General features: G+C 40.8%; 1 protein-coding gene across 1 annotated transcript in view; it reads left to right on the forward strand.

The window, feature by feature from the left end:
* NYAP2 (neuronal tyrosine-phosphorylated phosphoinositide-3-kinase adaptor 2) overlaps window positions 1-18,572 on the forward strand; it is a 137,654-nt gene that overhangs the window by 48,055 nt on the left and 71,027 nt on the right. Inside the window, exon 2 of the mRNA XM_086618602.1 lies at window positions 9,599-9,897. Within this exon, the coding sequence (XP_086474728.1) occupies window positions 9,599-9,897 (299 nt within the window). The remainder of the gene's footprint in view (window positions 1-9,598; window positions 9,898-18,572) is intronic.

The following is an 18,572-nucleotide window of genomic DNA, read 5'->3' on the forward strand; positions in this document are numbered from 1 at the left end:
ACAAGCTCCTTTGTTTTAACATTTTAACTTCCTAAAAATTCCTTATGCAGATTTTCACACTTGGAAAAATGTACTTACTCTTGCATTAGCAAGATTTCATTTCACTGCAGCTTCATAGACTGTACTGATGATCCTTTGGGTGATGGAAGTGTGTATCACTAAAGGAGCGTTTGGGTACTGCCTTCCTTTGGTGTCAGAGCTTGTTGGATGTGGTTTTTGCTCAACTATTTGTCAAAATGCTACCCCACAAGACAAAAAAAAACCCCACAGCACAACAGTGACCAAAAAATAATAGTTAGCTGAACATCCTGATTTGGAAAAGTTATTCTGAGAGCGATGAAAACTAGCATGTGCTGATTTTTGGCAGCTTTGGCCATTTATTGGAAGCTTCTATTGTAGCCAGTTGTCTCTGGTGTTAAATTCCCATATATGTAGAGACCTTTTAGTAGACTGCTAGAGTTACTGGATCTGGCCCATTAGCTCTGTGCATGGATGCAGAAGAGAAAAGAATTCCTGTTCTTTGCATTTGGACAATTCACCTTGGTTTCTAAAGGGAATGCATGGACATGCAATGAACATATTGGAAGACTGCAGTGTGGAATTGGTTCATGGACGCTCTGGATATATGTGTGCATGGGACAAGTAAAGCTTTTACTGGCTAGCCTCTTTCAGTGTCCTGACTGAAATCACTACGTCTTAACCACCTATATGCCCATTACACTTGCTTTTCATGATCTCTGACATGCAATATTACATCAACTGTGTTTCTGAAAATATAATGTCCTTTTATATTTATTTCTCTGAACAAATAACCAGTTTCTGACAACTCTGGCTAAGAAACTGACATCCATCAAGACAGGAAAAGAGTTGGTTTATATTATTATTTCTAAATTTAGATACGAAGCACATTCATATTCTGTTGTGGCAATGATGGTCGCTTTGTTATGGATAAAAAAGTGACATAAGCAGAGAGATTTTCAAAGTAACTTTGTGTCTCAGTGAACAAGCCTCTTCAGGCTTTCATGCTGAGAGCTGTCAATGCTGATGTACAGGATTTCATGTAGTTTAATGTACCAGTTTGAGACTGTCTAGGAAAGAAAAGAGACTGGTGTACACATCTGTGTGGAGTGATTCCCTTTCCTGTATTCTGGGTTTATCACTCCTGTGAAAAAATGTGTCACATCGTTTTTTGGAGTCTTTGTTTTGTTTTGCAAGGCACAGACAGATACTCATGCTGTCCAGTTAGATCACAAAGTGGTGATTGACAAACGAGCTGAAAACGTCCCTCCAGAAATCAGAAGGAACAAAGAGATGGTAATATATATACTTAACAGCACAAGGTTAGCAATACTAGTTGTAAAGTCAAGGCAATGGACTCTGGCAGGCCTGCTCCAGTGCAAAAAAGGGTTTTCTGGTGAAGATTTCTATGGGCTATAGCACCTGTAAGGTGATGTATCCAGCAGAGCGTTTATGTAGTTAAGGTGGGGTAAGCTACAGTAAGTTACGTTTTTTTTGTTTCCTGTGTGAAGACCAGTTCAACACACAGAAACGTAAGTGGGGAAAAAGCCCAAGTAAGCCTTGTGCTGTTTTGTAGGAGCTTGCACTGTGCATTCCCCTTAAATAAAAATTTAAAAATACAATTCGTAGATGAAAATGGATTTAGTTCCATTTAAATTGCTAATTTACAGGTACTTTTTCAGTAACTACAAACTGACTTGAATATCTATGAAAGCGTTACTTAAAATTGCACCTGAAGTGTTTGGATATATACCTGTTCAAGAGAATGCACATCCCTGAGTTTTTCCATGTGCTGAGATGTCTAGAAGCAAAATTGCCTGATATGAATATAACAGATCTAGAGTGGTGAGCTGCCAAAATACAAGCATTTGCATTAAACTGTCCCTTCAGTGGAGCCTGCATCCCTGCCACATCCCTACTGTACCTGTGCTACTGAGGCATCCTCCCAGACTGTGTATGCTGGGCAGTGCCTCTCCCTTTCTTATCTGCTCCCATGGCATTTGTTGAAAAAAAGGCAAACAAAAACCTGAAAAACCACCAGCAAGACAAGCCAGCCTAAGGACTGTATTTTGACCTGAAAGTTGCGAGTAACAATATTATCAGGGGAATTATGTGAATAACTGGAGTTTCAGGTGGCTAGTTGAACCAAAACATCTATTTATTTGTTTTGCTGTGGGTCACTCTGAAGTGAAATTTGTGAGGGGTTTTCCTTCAAAACAAAATGTTATTCTTCCTCTTTGCTACTAGGTCTTTTCTCTTTGGGGCTGGAGGCCGTAGGAAGCACTTATTTAAAACCTTCATTTCCTTATATTTGAGCTTAGATTTTAAAAGGAAACTAGAGTGGTGTTTGCTCCAGGGACTCAGAAGAGCATCTGTATGATCACTGTTTCAAATAAGCCCGAATCTAGAAAGGTTAGACACCATGTAATATCTCGGCAGGCACAGAGTGCTTGGTTTACAAATCGCTGTTCTTAAGGCAACGGTACATTTCATTCATTTGTCCAGGTTTAAACTTTTCCCAGCAGCTAATCTATGAAAAGGCTTTTTACAGATTTTCCTTCCGTTTCAATTCAACTCAAAGAAGTCTTTTATTACAAAAATTCACAAAAATTATTTTATATGCTAATTTATTCCCATATCTCATTGCAATATTTACTTAGCCACAGTTGCTCAGGCAGAGTGGAGCCTGTGCCATGTGGTTTTCCACTGAATGTGACAAAAACACAACCTTGTTCTAGCTCCACCCATTTTTGACAGGATGCAAATCCCCACTCCATTAACACGAACATGCATTTGCACTCAGTTGAAACATTGCGTATGGTTGATGTCTAACTCTAGGTGACTCTGAACATATGAGCTTTCATTTATTGGCTTTTAGCTGTGCATTTCCTATGTAAAATTAAAAATATCTGTAGTCATATAAAAAGCAGAGTGCTTTTCACTCCTGCCTGTTAAGTGTTCTCTGTGTTCACAACTTAAAACCTTTCTACATCCATCAGTCACCGTTCACACCCGGGACTGGAGCACTGGAGACCCTGTGCCCCAGGTGCAGTAGCAAGTGTTGGTCCTCTGAGGAAAGCAACGTCAGGCTGTTGGGGATGTTCAGCCCAATGTACCCGTCGTTAGTCCCCAGTTTAAGAGGCAGCCTACTAAAGACAGAAGGCATGCCAATGGAAATAAATAGTAGTACCTGTACTTCTGTTCAGACTCACAAAATACAGTTTTATTGAGCTCTCTGTGGATCAGAAAGGCCCCTGCTCCTTAGTTACTCCTTTCCAAGCTGACTAGTTTGTTAGATTTGTTGTAAAACTAGCATATAGTTTTTATCTATCAGTCAATGTTTCTTCTAAAATGTTTTGTTGTGGTTTGTTGTGTGTTTTTTTTTCTAAAACCCAACTATCACTAGCATTTTCAGCCTTTTACATTATAAAAATAGATGACTGGAGCATAGCGGATGATCATTTGATATGGGGTTATCTGGGGTTTTACGGGAAACTTGCTGTGTACTGTCTTGGTTAGGGTTGCTTTTGTCATCTGTTGTGCACTGTGGACAGAATCACAGCTGGCTTTTGGTTACTCACCAGGGACTCTGTTAATCTTACAGTGCAGCCACAGCACATGGTGGTTCAGTTTGGTCTGGACAGGCTTCTGCATGCCAGATTCAATCCTGTCGTGGATAGCAGGAGCCAGAAGCACAACAGCAGCACAGAGTGCTGTTAGGGGTCTGTTACACGTATAGGCTGGCTTTAAGAAATTATTTCCTAGAAATAATCTAATGCCAGGCTCCATGGGCGTGCCTCTGTAAGTGGTATTGCTTGGAACAGATGCACAAGCGACAAGCAATTTTGCAAGGCTTCCAGTTACTCCAGTACAATAAAGCAGGTGCACGAAGAGGGAGTGTCAGCTCATTGCATGTTTGCAGGATCAAACCCTAGGCCTGTGGGTTTGACAGGTGTGATAAAAGAATACATTTTATTTTATAGTACTAATGTGTCCTGTGTCCTGAGAGGCCTGGCTTCTTAAGCAGCACCTGATCTCCCGTCTCAAAAGGAGAGGCATATGGCAGAGGTAAAATGTTTGATGTGTATAGACATGTCAGTTGCTCACTTTAGATAGTCCTCCAGGTGCACAAAATTACTCTAAATTTGACCTTTGTCATGATTCATTTATACTTTAGCCTGTATCTAAAAGGATGGTAGTATCATCCTCTGGATCTTGATGTAAGATCATCATGAGTCATTTGGAGTCTTTCACCAAAGTAATGCGCAAAAAAAAAATCGTATATGTGTATTCCTTGGGAACAGGAAAGAAGACCTCTGAAGTATAATTAAAAAACAAAAACAAAAACATAAACATCTCTCGTTTGTTTGTATGTTTAATTTCTATAATAAAAATGATGTTGTTTTGTGTAAACCCATACTTGCAGTGCAGTTCCTGAATCCATGATTGTGATCCTGCCTTTCTTTCTTCAGTATTACGTTTCATGGTCTGCTGAAATCATGTTTAGAGGGATAAAAATAGTGTATCTTCTGTTTTTTGGCATCCAACCTCTAATTTACAAATATAATTTATGCTAATCTTGAAAGTGCTTCTCAGATACAAAGTAAAATGTGTCATCCTTAGTATATGTGTGTATAATTTATTCTGATGGGGAATAGACATTTCAAAGCGATTTCAGCCCTTTACACTCAGAATATTTGATATGAGCAGTGGAGCTGGATTTTCATTGGTGTAAGAGTAGAGAAGTAGTTAAAAAAAAGCGTAAAATAACAGTAGCTAATCCCTAAGCCAAAAAGCGGTAGATGCACCAAGGGATTAACTGCTGTTTGCTTAGTCACGCTGGTTCATATACAGTCCTTGAGTTAAGTATTTTTATTCCTTTTGTATTTTTGCTGATGATTAGTCATTTTTATGATGGACTTACAGAAATCTTCCTACGTCATCACAGTTAATTTTTTGTGACTTCTCTTTTGTTCCGTCTCTGACTCATATGACTTCCCTGATGCATTAGATGCACCTTATGGTGGGGTAGCACTGTGTAGGCTTGCAGCTCCCCAGAAGAAGAGGCCTGGCCATCCACGTGCATTTTTTGCCCTGTAATTCATAGTTCTCCCCTCTGTTGCAGAGGAGACTGCAGAGACTCCCAGCCCAGTTTCTACCAGTTAACAAACCAGCATCTATGACTGACTTTCTTCCTTCTTAAGCACAAGAAGAGTGAGTGGCTGCTGTTGAAGTGGCTTCTCTTAGCTATTCAGAATTTCAACACTCAATGAAAGACGGTGACCTGCTATGATCCTGGACTGGGGTGTATCACAGCAAAGAAATGGCAAAATACCTTCAAAGATGCCAAGTCACCAGCAGAGTACATTCCCATTCCTCCTGCTTAGAAGGTCAAGTCTCATAATTAGGTGTAGTTCCCATTTTGAGCTTGTGGATGGAAAGTCAAAGTCTCATGTAAAGGAACAGAGGAAGAAAAATAGAAACTGCATGAAGATGAGGAAAACTACTAAGTGGTTCTTGGTGCCTGAGGCATGAAACTAATCTGTTGTAAGTCTGCACTGGTAGGAAAATTTCTGTGTGAATACCAAGAACAAGGATAGATAGATGACTGGGAAAGAAATGTAGCTCTAGAGTATTCTGACTTTATGGGACTTAGATATTCCCAAGAATTCTCCTAGTCCTTATAACTGTGCTGAGGGATTTAATATTCCACATTGTTTATAGTTAAAGCAGTAACACCAAGTAAAAGAGAAATTTTCACACAACTATTAATTTGTTTTCCAGGTATTAATTCAGTTTCTGCCTGGATCAAGTAATGAAACTTTACAGTAAAGTGAAACTGTTATTTGTAATGCTAAGTAGGAACAATGCAAATTAGAGAGACCACACTGATGGAGGCAGGCAGTCTCTGAATACTTTTTCTTTGCCATGTATTTTTCAGCAAGGTGATGACAAGTTCTTTTTCTTAGGTTTCTAACTTCATAACTTGAAAATATATTTCTAGGCAATAGGGGCATTTTGACTCATGGCAAAGCAAGGTGGAAATGACCTTGTCCGTGCTCTGTCTGACTATTTTCTATGTTCATTTTTAATGTTTAGCTAGGTAGGCTTTGAAGAAGCCCTGTAACATGTTTTTGAAAAGAGAGCTGATTCTCTTAAGAGTGTCTGGAGCCAACCTCACTGCACTGCCCTTTTTTCCATCCACTGCAGCATCTGTTACTAGACCCAGGCAAATGCCAAAATGTGTTTTCAGCACAAAGTCAGCTTTGCTGTAAGTGTGTAACATGAGTGATTGTATGATTAATTTTGTTATTATATAATTCATGTCTCTCTTTGTAGACAAATGTCTTGCTTTTTTAAGTTATTTGAATGCTGTACATAATTCTTTGTCAGAGAAGCAGTTGAACCTGGGCAAGTTCAAATTGAAACCTCCCAGAGGAATAATCCAAATCTTTATTTCCATATATATTAATAAACTGTGTAATACTTGCTGCAACTCACATAATACAGTTTTGAAATGAGATAGAACTCATTATCAGTACAATGAGACGCACAGACTCTTTCCTGTCAGAAATAATGGAGTGAGATCATCTATGCGGTTATTTTCCCTCACTGTCCCTGTAGTCGTTTATGCACCAAGGTGCGTTTAAATCTTTCTCGGCCTATTGTTCTGTAGTGGTACATATACACCAGCCCCAGCCAACTCCTGTGGTTGCAAGCAGGAGGAGTATATGAATAAATCCTTTAATTCTGTCTGGTTTCGTGATGTACCATTTGCAGCAGCGTGTATTGCAAAGCTGCATTGCACAAGTCCCAACAGAGCTTCAGCACGCTGCTGCCTCAAGGTAGGAAATCCTGTGTTTGAAATCTGCCGTCCTGTGTTTGTGCTTGTGCTCGGGGTACAAGTCTGGAGTAACTCCTTTCTCTTTGCACCATGATGGATTTCAGTCTGTGTTACTGAGATGTGAACGTGGTGCTCCACCCAACGTTGATCTTGCACTTACTCATCAAGCTATGGTAGGAAACACTTGCTACCCGACACTCAGGAATCGCCACCAGCATAAGTAACAAACCTAAGCCTTTTGTGTGCTGGTAAATGACCAGGGTCCAGAACCAAGAATCAGAGGCTAGTCTTCTTCAGCTTGGGGTTTACAATGCCCAACCTGCAGCTGAAGGTCAGCTCCTATGCTCAAAGAGAAATGAACTCTCTTTTAAACACAGCTGAAAAGAGGGAAATGGTGTCCTGCTGCTTTTGTCTAGTAGCTGAGCAGAGGATGTAGAAAAGCAAGACCAGATCTGCTTCAGCCATGAGTCAGGACAGCGAGGTTTCTTCCTAACTGTGTCTGCCACCTCTCTCTGACCTGGATATAGGCTATTTATTCTGGAGTAAGTGTAGGAAGCAGGTGAGACACGTTTTTGTCTGTGATATTAAAAGGAATTCAGTGAAGAAGGACAAAATTATGGGAAGGGAAGGAAAAAGAAAGGAAATGATTTAATTGTTTAATGAGATAGTACACTTTAACGTTGGGCTTATATTTTGAAAGTTTTTATTTCTGAAATACAAGATGCAGCAGTTTGGCAAAACAAAACCAAAAAACATTCTTTGTTTAAATGTAGTTCTGTGTATTCTTAGGAAAAGGATGAAACCTATAACCTCAGTGGGGTTTGTGCAAGTCCATCCAGAACAGAATCTGCTCTATAGTGTGTGGTTTAAACACCTCTGTGCAGAAGTGAAGTAAATGCACTAATTAAATATTGTAACCTGATTAAGAATTATAGTGTTCGAGACATGGCGAACAGAAATTTTGTTTTCTAAACATGACTTGTCCAATGGACTTAAGGAAGGAAGCAGACTCTCCACCTGTGTTCTTCAGCATATTTGGATAGTAATCTACTTTAAATAATGTGACAGGCCCTTTTTGTAGTCTAGCATCAGAGGATTATATTATTTTCAGAACAATTTATGAAAGATTAGTGGAGGCATAGTTAATCATTTAAATTAGCTACAGGTTTTTTATTAATCTTCAAATTAATGAGTTCTACCTTTTGATCTTTCTGACTGCAAATCCCTCTGGGATTGATGCCAATTAGGATTCTGTAATAACTTGGTTATGAACATGGACCAGTGTGTGCGTATGTGTGGTGTACGTGTGTGCACGTGTGTGTGTGTATATACATGTGCAGGTAGATGGAAGTGCCACTGGAGAGAGGCATGTGTTCAGTTAGACTTGTTCAGTTTTTACCAATTTGAAAAGTGGACCTCTCTACTAGGGGAAATTAAATAAAAATGCAAGGACGGTAGTAAGTGAACAAATTTGTGCATTACACAGTGCCAATCTGATGCTTCTAGGACAATTAGATACAGCTTGTCTATTACCTACAATGAAGATGGGGATAATGTCAGGGAATGAAGTGACCTTACTCTCTCTTCACCTGAACCATTGAGAAAGGTTCCTGTCTTTTAGAGAGGAAAATGTGTTCAGTAACAAATAAATTGTACCAGCTTAAGGCAACATTGAATAGAAAACTTAGGAGCAGACTGACCCTGCTTAGAGCTTCACTCTGTGTGAAGGGGAAACAGAAGGTAATTAGGGCTTTTGGGGACTTCACAGTTCTCGTACTGATATTTCTACATGCCCACAGTGGTACTGTTTCAAATCTCCTCACAAACAGGTCTGTGTTGACCTGTGTGTGTTGCTGAGTTTCTTTGCATAATCACTGAATTGCCTTAATTGGAATGTGCTGTAGATTTACAGTGTAAGCACCAGTAAGAGCTGTTTTTGAGGACTGATAAGCATGCATGAGTATAGCAGAAATACTACCAGGTTCTCAGTCCTGCTGTCCACAGTATAATGTAGTTCTTGATATGACAGCACTGGTTTCAGCTCAGCTTTCCTTCTACACCTGTGTTTCTGAATGGTTGGGAGTTACTTTCTTCCTGGTGTCCCATAGCCCATTGCCTTTTCATCTCCTACATATGTACCTCACTAGTCTTATGCTGCTCATGTTGCAGCTTCATGTGGGTCTGATGAGATGTTAATGTTCAGTTTCCTATATCCACGTAATTTTTAAAGCATTTCTTTCTCTTACCATTCTTTAGTCTGATGGGAAATGATTGACTGGACCCCAAGAGCCTTGTTTCCCAAGGTAGATGTGTATCTCTAGTCAAAGATGAGTGCAGGGAAGTGCAGATCAATACACTGCTTCATTTCAAAAGCAGTGTTCTTTGCCCTTCTGCAAATGTCTTGTCTTCCTGAAAACTCAGTTCTGACTTCGAATGTTTCATATTTGTTCTATAGACAATTTCTAGTCGCCGTGCTATGAAACCTGAACAAAAGCTTTTCTCAATTTTTTCTTGTAAGATTTTGAGTGAGTGCATAGCAGCCTATCTACATTTGAGTCACTGACAACTTGTGTTGAAAAACAGACTACTCCATTCTACTAGTCAACTTGTTTTAAGAACATTGTTTACAAAACCAAAAGTACAGTCTGTTCATCATGGGCAGAACTGAGACCCTGGTTCCAGGTACAGGTCAGGCAAAGTTGAATCGTTCGCTTATATGTGTGTTTTCTCTTACAGCATAGGTGGAGAAGTAGTGAGAGGAAATGAAGGAAGCTACGTGGGGAAACATTTCCGCATGGGATTTATGACAATGCCTGCTCCTCAGGACAGACTGCCACATCCTTGCTCCAGTGGCTTTACTGTGAGATCTCAATCTCTTCATTCTGTTGGAGGAACAGATGATGAAAGTAGCAGCTCTCGTAAGCAGCCACCTCCAAAACCTAAGCGAGACCCCAACACCAAATTGAGCACCTCATCTGAAACAGTCAACACTGGAACAACAAGTAAGAGTGGGAAACTACCGGACAGGACTGAAGGTAAACACCATAATTCTTGGGGAAAAAAAATTTTGGTGATCCATTGGTAAGATTATTCAGTTGATAATCTTGCATTTAAGAATTATCTGTATGTTTCCTCATCTGTGTAACAGTGCCAGTGCAGGTATCCTAGATCGCTGTTCTCTAAATTTTGGACCAGCGAGTAATTTCCAACCTTTGACATTTCTCACAGAACCATACCACTCATGCAGCCTGGTTATGTACTAGGGAATGAGTTGCATTTATTCCAAAGGGAGGGGAAAAAGAAATTGTGATCAGATGGAATATAGGACACTGTTATCTACACGCTAGATGAGAACCACTTACCATATCACAGCCCTGAGAAAACCACAGCTTTGGAGAGAGTCCTTCTCAACAAAGAAGCGAAGGACAGAAATTATTAAAAAGAATGCTGCCTGGCACTGAAACTCTATGGCAAGGAAATACCATCCAATGGTAAAATTTGTACCCAAGATAGTATAGCATATTACCCAAAGCTTATGATTGCCTATGAGTCTACGTTTTCTCTTCCCATTCCTCCCAGTTACGTTTCAGCCAATGCAGCATTCAGAAGAAAATAAACAAATGTGTTGAATGAGGATATTACTTCCTTACTCTGAACTACTAAAGTTGAGCTAATGCTATAGAGATCTTCCTTTCTTCCATGCTGGAGATGCATTTTGTGCACTAGTACCAGCTGTACTCCCTGCTAGGAGAGATAGGATGACTCTGGTTCACAGTGTGAGCTGTAAGAAGGAACCTGTAGGAACAAATGGTTTTGATCAGTATTGGTCTTTCCCACTGCTATGTTACATAGCAGTTTTGACATCCCATGCAGTATGTTGTGCTCTTAGTGCGTGTACTTTTTCCTTCTTGTTGTGGCCAAAAATACTTGTTAGTTGCATTTGTGCTACAACCCCTTTTAAGCAAATCTTATGTTAAAAGATCAACTGTGATAACAAAGGTGTAAAGGAATGTGTAACTCAACTGGTGGCACATATGTTTATGATTGCAAGGTTGAACACAAACACTGAACAAAACTGTAGACTTATTTGTGCTGTTGTTGGTAGTTATTTTGCATATGATGTTTACTCTTACTTCCATAACTTGTCCTCTACAGCGACTGTTGCATCAACTCTGCTGAACAGACTAACATGACAAATCCAAGCATTAACTACCTGCCCATATAAAAAGCAGTTTTCCACAATTTTACTGGACCAAAGCCTAGATAGAAACCATTCAGATTTGTGTCGCAGACAGATTTAAAATCTCCTATCAGAAAGTCTTTCAAGTCTTTCATTTAATACAGAAACACAATGCATGGCACAAACTTCTTGGTCTGATATGCTCTGAGGTGAAAGGCAGGAGATCTTAAGTTACTCAAAATTTCTCTTAAAAAATACTATCTTTTAAAATATTTTTACGATTCTTTAACTTGTATTAGCACTCTTTCTTCCTAAGTCTGCACAACCAGAATCACCAATGCTAAAGAAAGCTCTTTTTGAAGACAGGGCAGTAAGATAAACCCTAATATTTTCTGGCATGTTTAATGGATATTCTTGCAAGCATACATTGAGTCACACTATATTGTGCTCTTCAGTATAACTGACCTTGACATTATCTCTGGGATGGTTAGGAATGAGGTCTGTTTTACGTCTACCCCCCATCCCTTTTCCTCATTTACTAAGAAGCAAGAGTCTTTGACAGCTTTAAACTAGCAGTAATAATAATGATAGTAATAATTGAAATACATCCAAGTATTTTACCAGTCTCACAGAGGTTATGGCAGACTCCTTACGCAGTCTTTGTCTTCATGAAACTACATCTTCTTCAGCATTACTATTTATGGAAGGTTCCTCATCATCTCCTGTCATCTGATATCTCACACTAAGGACACAATATGTAGTCATGTGCCTTCTGACACATTTCAATGTTTGAAATTGATTGACATTTCTATTTCCAAGGCCAAGTACTGCTTTGTCTCCTCCCACTCTGTGCAGGTTTACATTTTTACATTTACATACATGGTAAAAAAGTTTTTTACCATGAGAGTTGTAGAACACTGGAACAGGTTGCCCAGAGGGGTGGTGGATGCTCCATCCCTGGAGACGTTCAAGGCCAGGTTGGATGAGGCCCTGAGCAACCTGATCTAGTTGGAGATATCCCTGTTCCTTGCAGGGGGGTTGGACTAGATGACCTTTGAAGGTCCCTTCCAGCCCTAACCATTCTATGATGACACATATTAACTCTGTCTCGTTGTGTAGCAGTGTGATAACACTTCGATTTGTGTGGTTCATCCCAGTGCACCTTGGCTCTGCCTGAAAAGAGCACTCTCCAGCCTGAAGGCCTTATTCTCCTTAACTGGACTTTAATTTTGTTGCTATGTTTCCACGCTTTTGTGTCCCTCCTTATGCTTCAATATTCCTTTTTCACTCTTCCAGCTACCTCTCATATGCACCTACTGAACACCTTCCACCCAAGGCATTTCTCCTCCATGACAGATTTCTAAAATGTTGTTTTTAAAAACGTGGGTAGTCTTTTCTGCAGAGTTTTCAAACTCTGGTAGGAACAGCAAACAAATGTAGCTGCTCCCCATACATCACACATTGGAAGCGAGAAGTGAACTGAAAAGGGGAATTTTAAATAACATTCCAGCATGGAAGGCATATCTAATCTTGATCCTGAAAGACTCTTTATTGAGAAAATGCAGGAGTTTAATTAATTGATGTGCTTTTGGTGCTCAATCTTACAGAAAAAGGAATGAATAAAACAGTATAATTGCTGAATGTAACCAGCCTCAAGGAGTGTGTTTTGATACGGTCACTGCATGTACACAGGAAAGGTTTACAGATCTACTGCAGTGCAAACATAAATGGGGAAGTATAAGTGAATTGCATTTTGAAAGTTAACTTTTTGTTAAAATTCTTTTTAGTAATATGGATGATGACTACGTTATATAAATATGTGCATGTAAAATATATACAATATAATGTAATTTATGTATACATAATAGACACATTTATGTATAATGAAAATGCAGGTTGTGTGTACTTGGATGCACACACAAACGTATGCACACAAGTGCAAATTAAAACTCAGAATAGCATTTTCAAAATGCTGTTCGTGGTTGTAATTCTGCTTCTGCCAGAGCCCACGGGAAGTTTAGGTCTGATATGTGAAAATGCTTGCAGGGATCCTCACCTCTGGAACCCACTCAATTTGTTTGGTATTTTCCGACTGAGTGTCATGTGTGGAAGAAGCTTATCCTTCTTGCTGGTTTCTAAGCCCATGTGGTGGAAGCCTCTTTCTGTTGCTCAGTGATTTCTAAAGGTGGGCAACTTGTAAGGAAAATTTTCCTCTGGAGAAAAGCAATTACAGTAACTGTGACTGGGGTTGCAGCCCAGCTGGTATCTCTCATAAATCTATTTTTCTGTCAGTTAGACTGGTGACTCTGCATTGTAAACTTGAACTTTTGCTATTCTCATTAGATAGAACTTGGATTAAAGGTATTTAGCGCTTTTGCTGGTTTTGCGTGGTGCTAGTTTCCTTTTATTTCCTACCTTAGCCAATAATGTATTTAACCTGAACTTTGAAATAGTGTCTTCTGCAGTAACCATGTCATGTCCTTCCTTATAGCCAGATCTTATTTCTGTGTCTTTTCATCCATGCCCACTAAAGGAAGAAATACCGCTAATGAGCCCCATTCAGACCTAACGAGTCTAAAAGGACTGACAGATAAGTCATGGTCAGTATAGCTATGGTCAGTTTAAGATGCTGCTGCTTCTGGACTGGCTGCTTGACCTTCTGCGAGACATGACAACCCAATGCTGACGTAGCAGATACAATATTTTAGGGACTCATATCTGAGACGTGGGCCCAGCTACATGACCCTGCTGCTGGGCAGGAGCTGTGGCAGAGGAGTGTAGTGGGCAGGTCTGGGCAGAAGCATCCTGCGGTCAAACCTGTCGGAGCCCTGCACAGCAAGCATGAGTCTCGCACGGATGGCTCTTGCAACGCACTCCCTCTTAGAGAGGGACAGGCAGCCCTGTGGCCTGCAGTGCTGCTGTAATGCCGGGGGATGGGTGTGAGAAGAACAGGAGGGCAGGCTGCGTGGCTGTGGCAAGACAGGCTGTTCTGCGTCCTGAGGTCCAGCCTCCTAGGGGTCCTCCCAGAGCACGGACTCCTTCTTCAGCTGGGTTCTCAGCTAGAGCCACATGTGTTATGGTGCCTGAGTGCTTGCATGTTGTGCACTGTATGATTATTTTTTAGCTCATTTTCCTCTTTCCTACAGCCTGCTTTGTATTTTGAACACAGCATTTTGACCCATGAAAAGCTGCAGATAGTGTTACATTAGCTATGTAGGTATAATGCAAACCAGTATTCAGCCATGTGTAAAGCAGTGTCTGTTTTCCTCTATACACCTTAATCTGATTCTTGATCTCAGTGCTGCATTATCCATTATTTTTTGTATGCCATAATGTATCTCTTGCAAACTGTGAGATTTGAGAGGGCTTAACCTGAGACTGTGCGCATTGGGAGAAAGCAGGTGGCAATGATGGAGGGAAGAGTCAAAGCAGCATCAGGAGATACATGCCATGGTGTCAGCAGAGTGAGGTGGAGTTGGCTCTTAACTACCATACCTGATTCCAGGGAACTGCCCTGTATGTCCAGGTGGCACAGGGATGGATTTGGTGCCTTCAGCAGCACTAGAGGAAGGCAGTCTCTACTAGAAACCTGGCACTTCTTTCCCTTTGTTTAGCCCTGCGTCTCAGCAGCTTCCCCACTGCTGCAGTGGTAAAAGGGCTGGAGGGCAGTGCTGGCCTGACTTTGCTGTGGGACTCTGCCCAGCAGTGCTTCTGCTCTGTATTTGACCCCTTTGGTTGCTGAAGCAGCTTGTTCCCACTGACCTGTGTGCTGGCAGGAAGGACACAGCAAAGATTTCGGTCTATTCTCTAGCATTTAATAGCTTCGAGATTTTCAAAGGCTTGGCTTTTTGGGGGGAGGTGGAGAGGTAGTTTTCCAGTGTTTTGAGGTTTGGTTTTCTTTGCTTTTGCTAAGATTTCAGTTTGCTCCTCCCTGCAGCAAGTTGGTTTTCAGATTGCAGCTCCCAGAGCTGGGTTACTTTCCTGTGTGTACCCATCTCCTCCAGCCCTTCATCTTTTCAGATCTGTTTTCTGGTCCCTCAAATAAGGGAGGGCAAGGGGTAAGGAAAGAATGAAAGCAGCAGTTCTTATAGCTGTTATAATAGTTTTCTGCACAGAGCAATGAACACGATGTGAGTTTTTTGAGGGATCTATAAACAAGTTTTGAAGTCACAGAGGGGAGTATGTTCTTACCCTCAAGGCACATATGCATACTCATTAACGTTAATGGAAGCTGCAAGCATTGAACAGAAAATAGACTATGCAGTGGTAAAAGTCATGAAGATCTAGTTACCTGCTTGGGAATTGCATTGTGCCCAACACTTGGCAATTTGTACTTTAGCTATGTTGTGCTAGTCTATCCTGTGTACTTAGTGTCTTTTTTTTCTTTTTAATTTAACAAAGTTGCTCTATATATTCCTCATCTCTCTTTTCACATTAGGATATTGCTAGTTTGCTGAGAGGCACTGCACCTATGTAAAAAAAGCACAAAATTTAATGTGCATCCCCCCTGCAGTACAGATATCTCTCTGCTGTCAAGGGTGATGGAAGCTGTGATGTTCTTGATAATGGAAAAGCCTTAATAATGTGAGTTCAGGGAGTATTGTGCTGATTTACCAGATTGACTGCAAATGCAGCCAGTCCAGGAGGAGGCAGCTGCCTGCCCTAGCTGAGGCTGGTAAGCTCTGCTAAACACTTGTGATTCCTGCTGAGCATGTGGGCTTTTCTGCACTCTGTACCCTAGTGCTCCAGGGCTCAGGAGAGTTTATAAGACTCGTTGCAACCCCAGGCCCAAACTGCGCTTGTGAATTCACACCATTCTGCCCTGGAATTAGTAAACCATTTAGGACCTGAAAGCAGTGTTGGGTATAACGCAGACATGCTGAGTAGGAGACTTTCTCCAGGCTGCTGCCACCCTGAGGTCCACTAACTGTGTGGGGTCACTGTAGTCCCTGGACACACCAAGAAGGCAAGGCAATGTAAGCCACTTATTCATGTAGTCAGCTGACATCTAGGAGAGCATATTCACACAGGTTTCATATCATACGAAAGTCACTAGGCTGCTTTTAGAGCTGACCCAGCCCTGGAAGTACTTCAGCTGTGCTCTTGAGGTGTCTGAATCAATAATCTTTACCAGAAAGACCACAATGAAGAGAGTCTCTGAAGAAAGCTGTCATGTGGGTGCTGTTGTCCACTGCATGGTTAATTTGCAGCCTCGATAGACAGCCCCTATGTAACTGGAAGGCGATAGTGTCAATAAATCTACTCATTATTGTCAGGTCACTGTATGTCAAGCCTGGAATACTGCTAGAAAAAACTGTTAAGTAGTCATATTTGTGACTGTGTTTCATTTCTTATTTTGTTTATGCCTCAGGGAGCCACAATACTGGGTCTTCTCTGCATTTCCACCTGTGAGCTGAAATACTATGAAACACTAGATTCTTGCATTATTTTGCATCACTGAGTGGCTCTGAAATTAGAGCCAGGAGAGGAGGGGAGGAGAAATCCAGGTAATTCTCTTGCCTCACTTTGACAGCCCTTCGGAATTTGTTGAGTAAAACAAAACGCTTGTGAAACTACAAAAATAACAATTTTAGAATACTTGTGCTACGCTTCTGGTTTCCATACTGTCTTTGGCATTGTCTGTTAAAGACATTGCGGGCAAATGAGTAAGGGCTTGAGGGATCAGACTGAAAACCTAAAATTTCTGTTTACTTTCAGGGATGTCTGGCAAAACTCATTTGGAATTAAAGGGAAAAACACAAAACAGCTGCACTTTTTATTCCATTGCAAATACATTGGATTTGCACCTCTTCCTCTTACCTTCTATTTAACTAGTGCCCTAATTCTGTTCTCACTTCAACAACCAAATGAGACAAATCCTTTTGGAGTGAAGCATGACTGAGCTCTCAAAGTATTTCCTGCCAAGAGGTTGATGCTGGGGTGGGCAAGCACCCTACACTCACGTTGGCTTTACTGGGAGTGCACAGTGCCTAGCAGAATCACGTCCCAAGAGACTGAAGTTTGGCAACATATGCCTGACACGCTACAACTGTGTTTGGCACTTTATGCTTTTCAACTTGTACATGTGCAAACAGTGCTGTGTTGGGATAACGTGTACAGCAGTGACAGCTCAACAGGGCACAGCTTCCTTTTTGCAACGCCATCAACTTGCCTGGAGGTCACAGTGTACCAGCCTGGGCTTTTCATAGATGCAAGAGGGAAAACAAACCATGTACACACAAATTTTTGTGCTAATGTTAATGACCATAACTTTGAACTGCTGGCATATCAAACAAGAAACACATCCCTCAAAGTCCAGTATGATTTGCACCTGGCTGCTGATTCAGGGTGTGGGGGGAGGCTTAGATGTGGGAAGTAAAAAGCTGAAGCGTGGTGTATTTGACATCATCAGGAGGCATAGCTTAATGTACATTTCCAGTGCAGTGGTATAATATTTGCCATGGCTTCCATAATTTATCTGAAATAATCATTAATAATACTTTGCCTCCAAATTCACAACCAGCTTGCATGTAATGATTGAGTAATTCTAGCTCCTCTTAGGCTTAGCGATAAAACAAAACCAGTACTGTAAGTACAGGACTCTCCGAGCATAAACATGCCTGGAAAAACTCAATGCTGTGTTGGGAGCAGTATAACTTTTAAGTTGTTGGCCCTAACAGTGCTTTGTGGGATGAGGAAGATGCCTAGCATTTTCCCCTCCATGTTTGACTGCAAAGGGAGCTGTCTTCTGTTTCCTCTTGGCATAATACTGAAGGATGGCTTAGCTATAAATCTTGCCTTAGGACCAGTGTGATGATGTCACAAGTCTCCTCAATTAGGGACGTTTTAATTGGGTTAGGTTTTTGCTTATGACAATGGAAGCCTCTTAATATTTGGATTTTTGTGAATAAGATGGTAAGTAACCCTTTGATTAAAAGAAAAAAAAAAAAAACCACAACCAAAAAAACATACAAATGTGCACCGAGCACAGACTTCAAGCTATACCACTAGAGTGGATTCAAAAACTTGATAATATATCTAGCCTGTTTATTTTCTTAAATATGATTTTTTTGCTAACAAAAGTGTGGAAGCTCAAGGTATTCTGTGGCTCTGAATTATTTGTTATTTTCTGTTAAAGAGGAGATAATTTTACAGCTGGTTTGGATAAATATCTACAATAACTAATTGCCATAAGATCCCAGTCCTGCAAATACATACTTGCATGTGAGTAAGTGTTATGCCAAGTGGAGTCTTCTGTAAATAATACTAACCATCTCCCAACAGTGTAAGTGGAGGAACAGGGCTCTTCACAGCTCTGCCACTGGCTCGGGTGACCTTGGCTCGCAGTGTCCCAGATTCTTCCTTTGTAAAATAGAGATAGTGACAAGGGCTTTGTTTTGTGAGGTAGTTTGCAATCAACGTACAATCAGAGTATTTCTGCTCACAGTCAAAACTTGGGCTAATGGGGTATGTGTGAGTGCTTTTGTGAACAGCACTGCAGGAAGAGGCTTTTGAGTGGAGAAGGGAATA

The sequence above is a fragment of the Tauraco erythrolophus genome, chromosome 11 (genome assembly GCF_009769465.1).
Source record: "Tauraco erythrolophus isolate bTauEry1 chromosome 11, bTauEry1.pri, whole genome shotgun sequence".
Lineage (NCBI taxonomy): Eukaryota > Metazoa > Chordata > Aves > Musophagiformes > Musophagidae > Tauraco > Tauraco erythrolophus.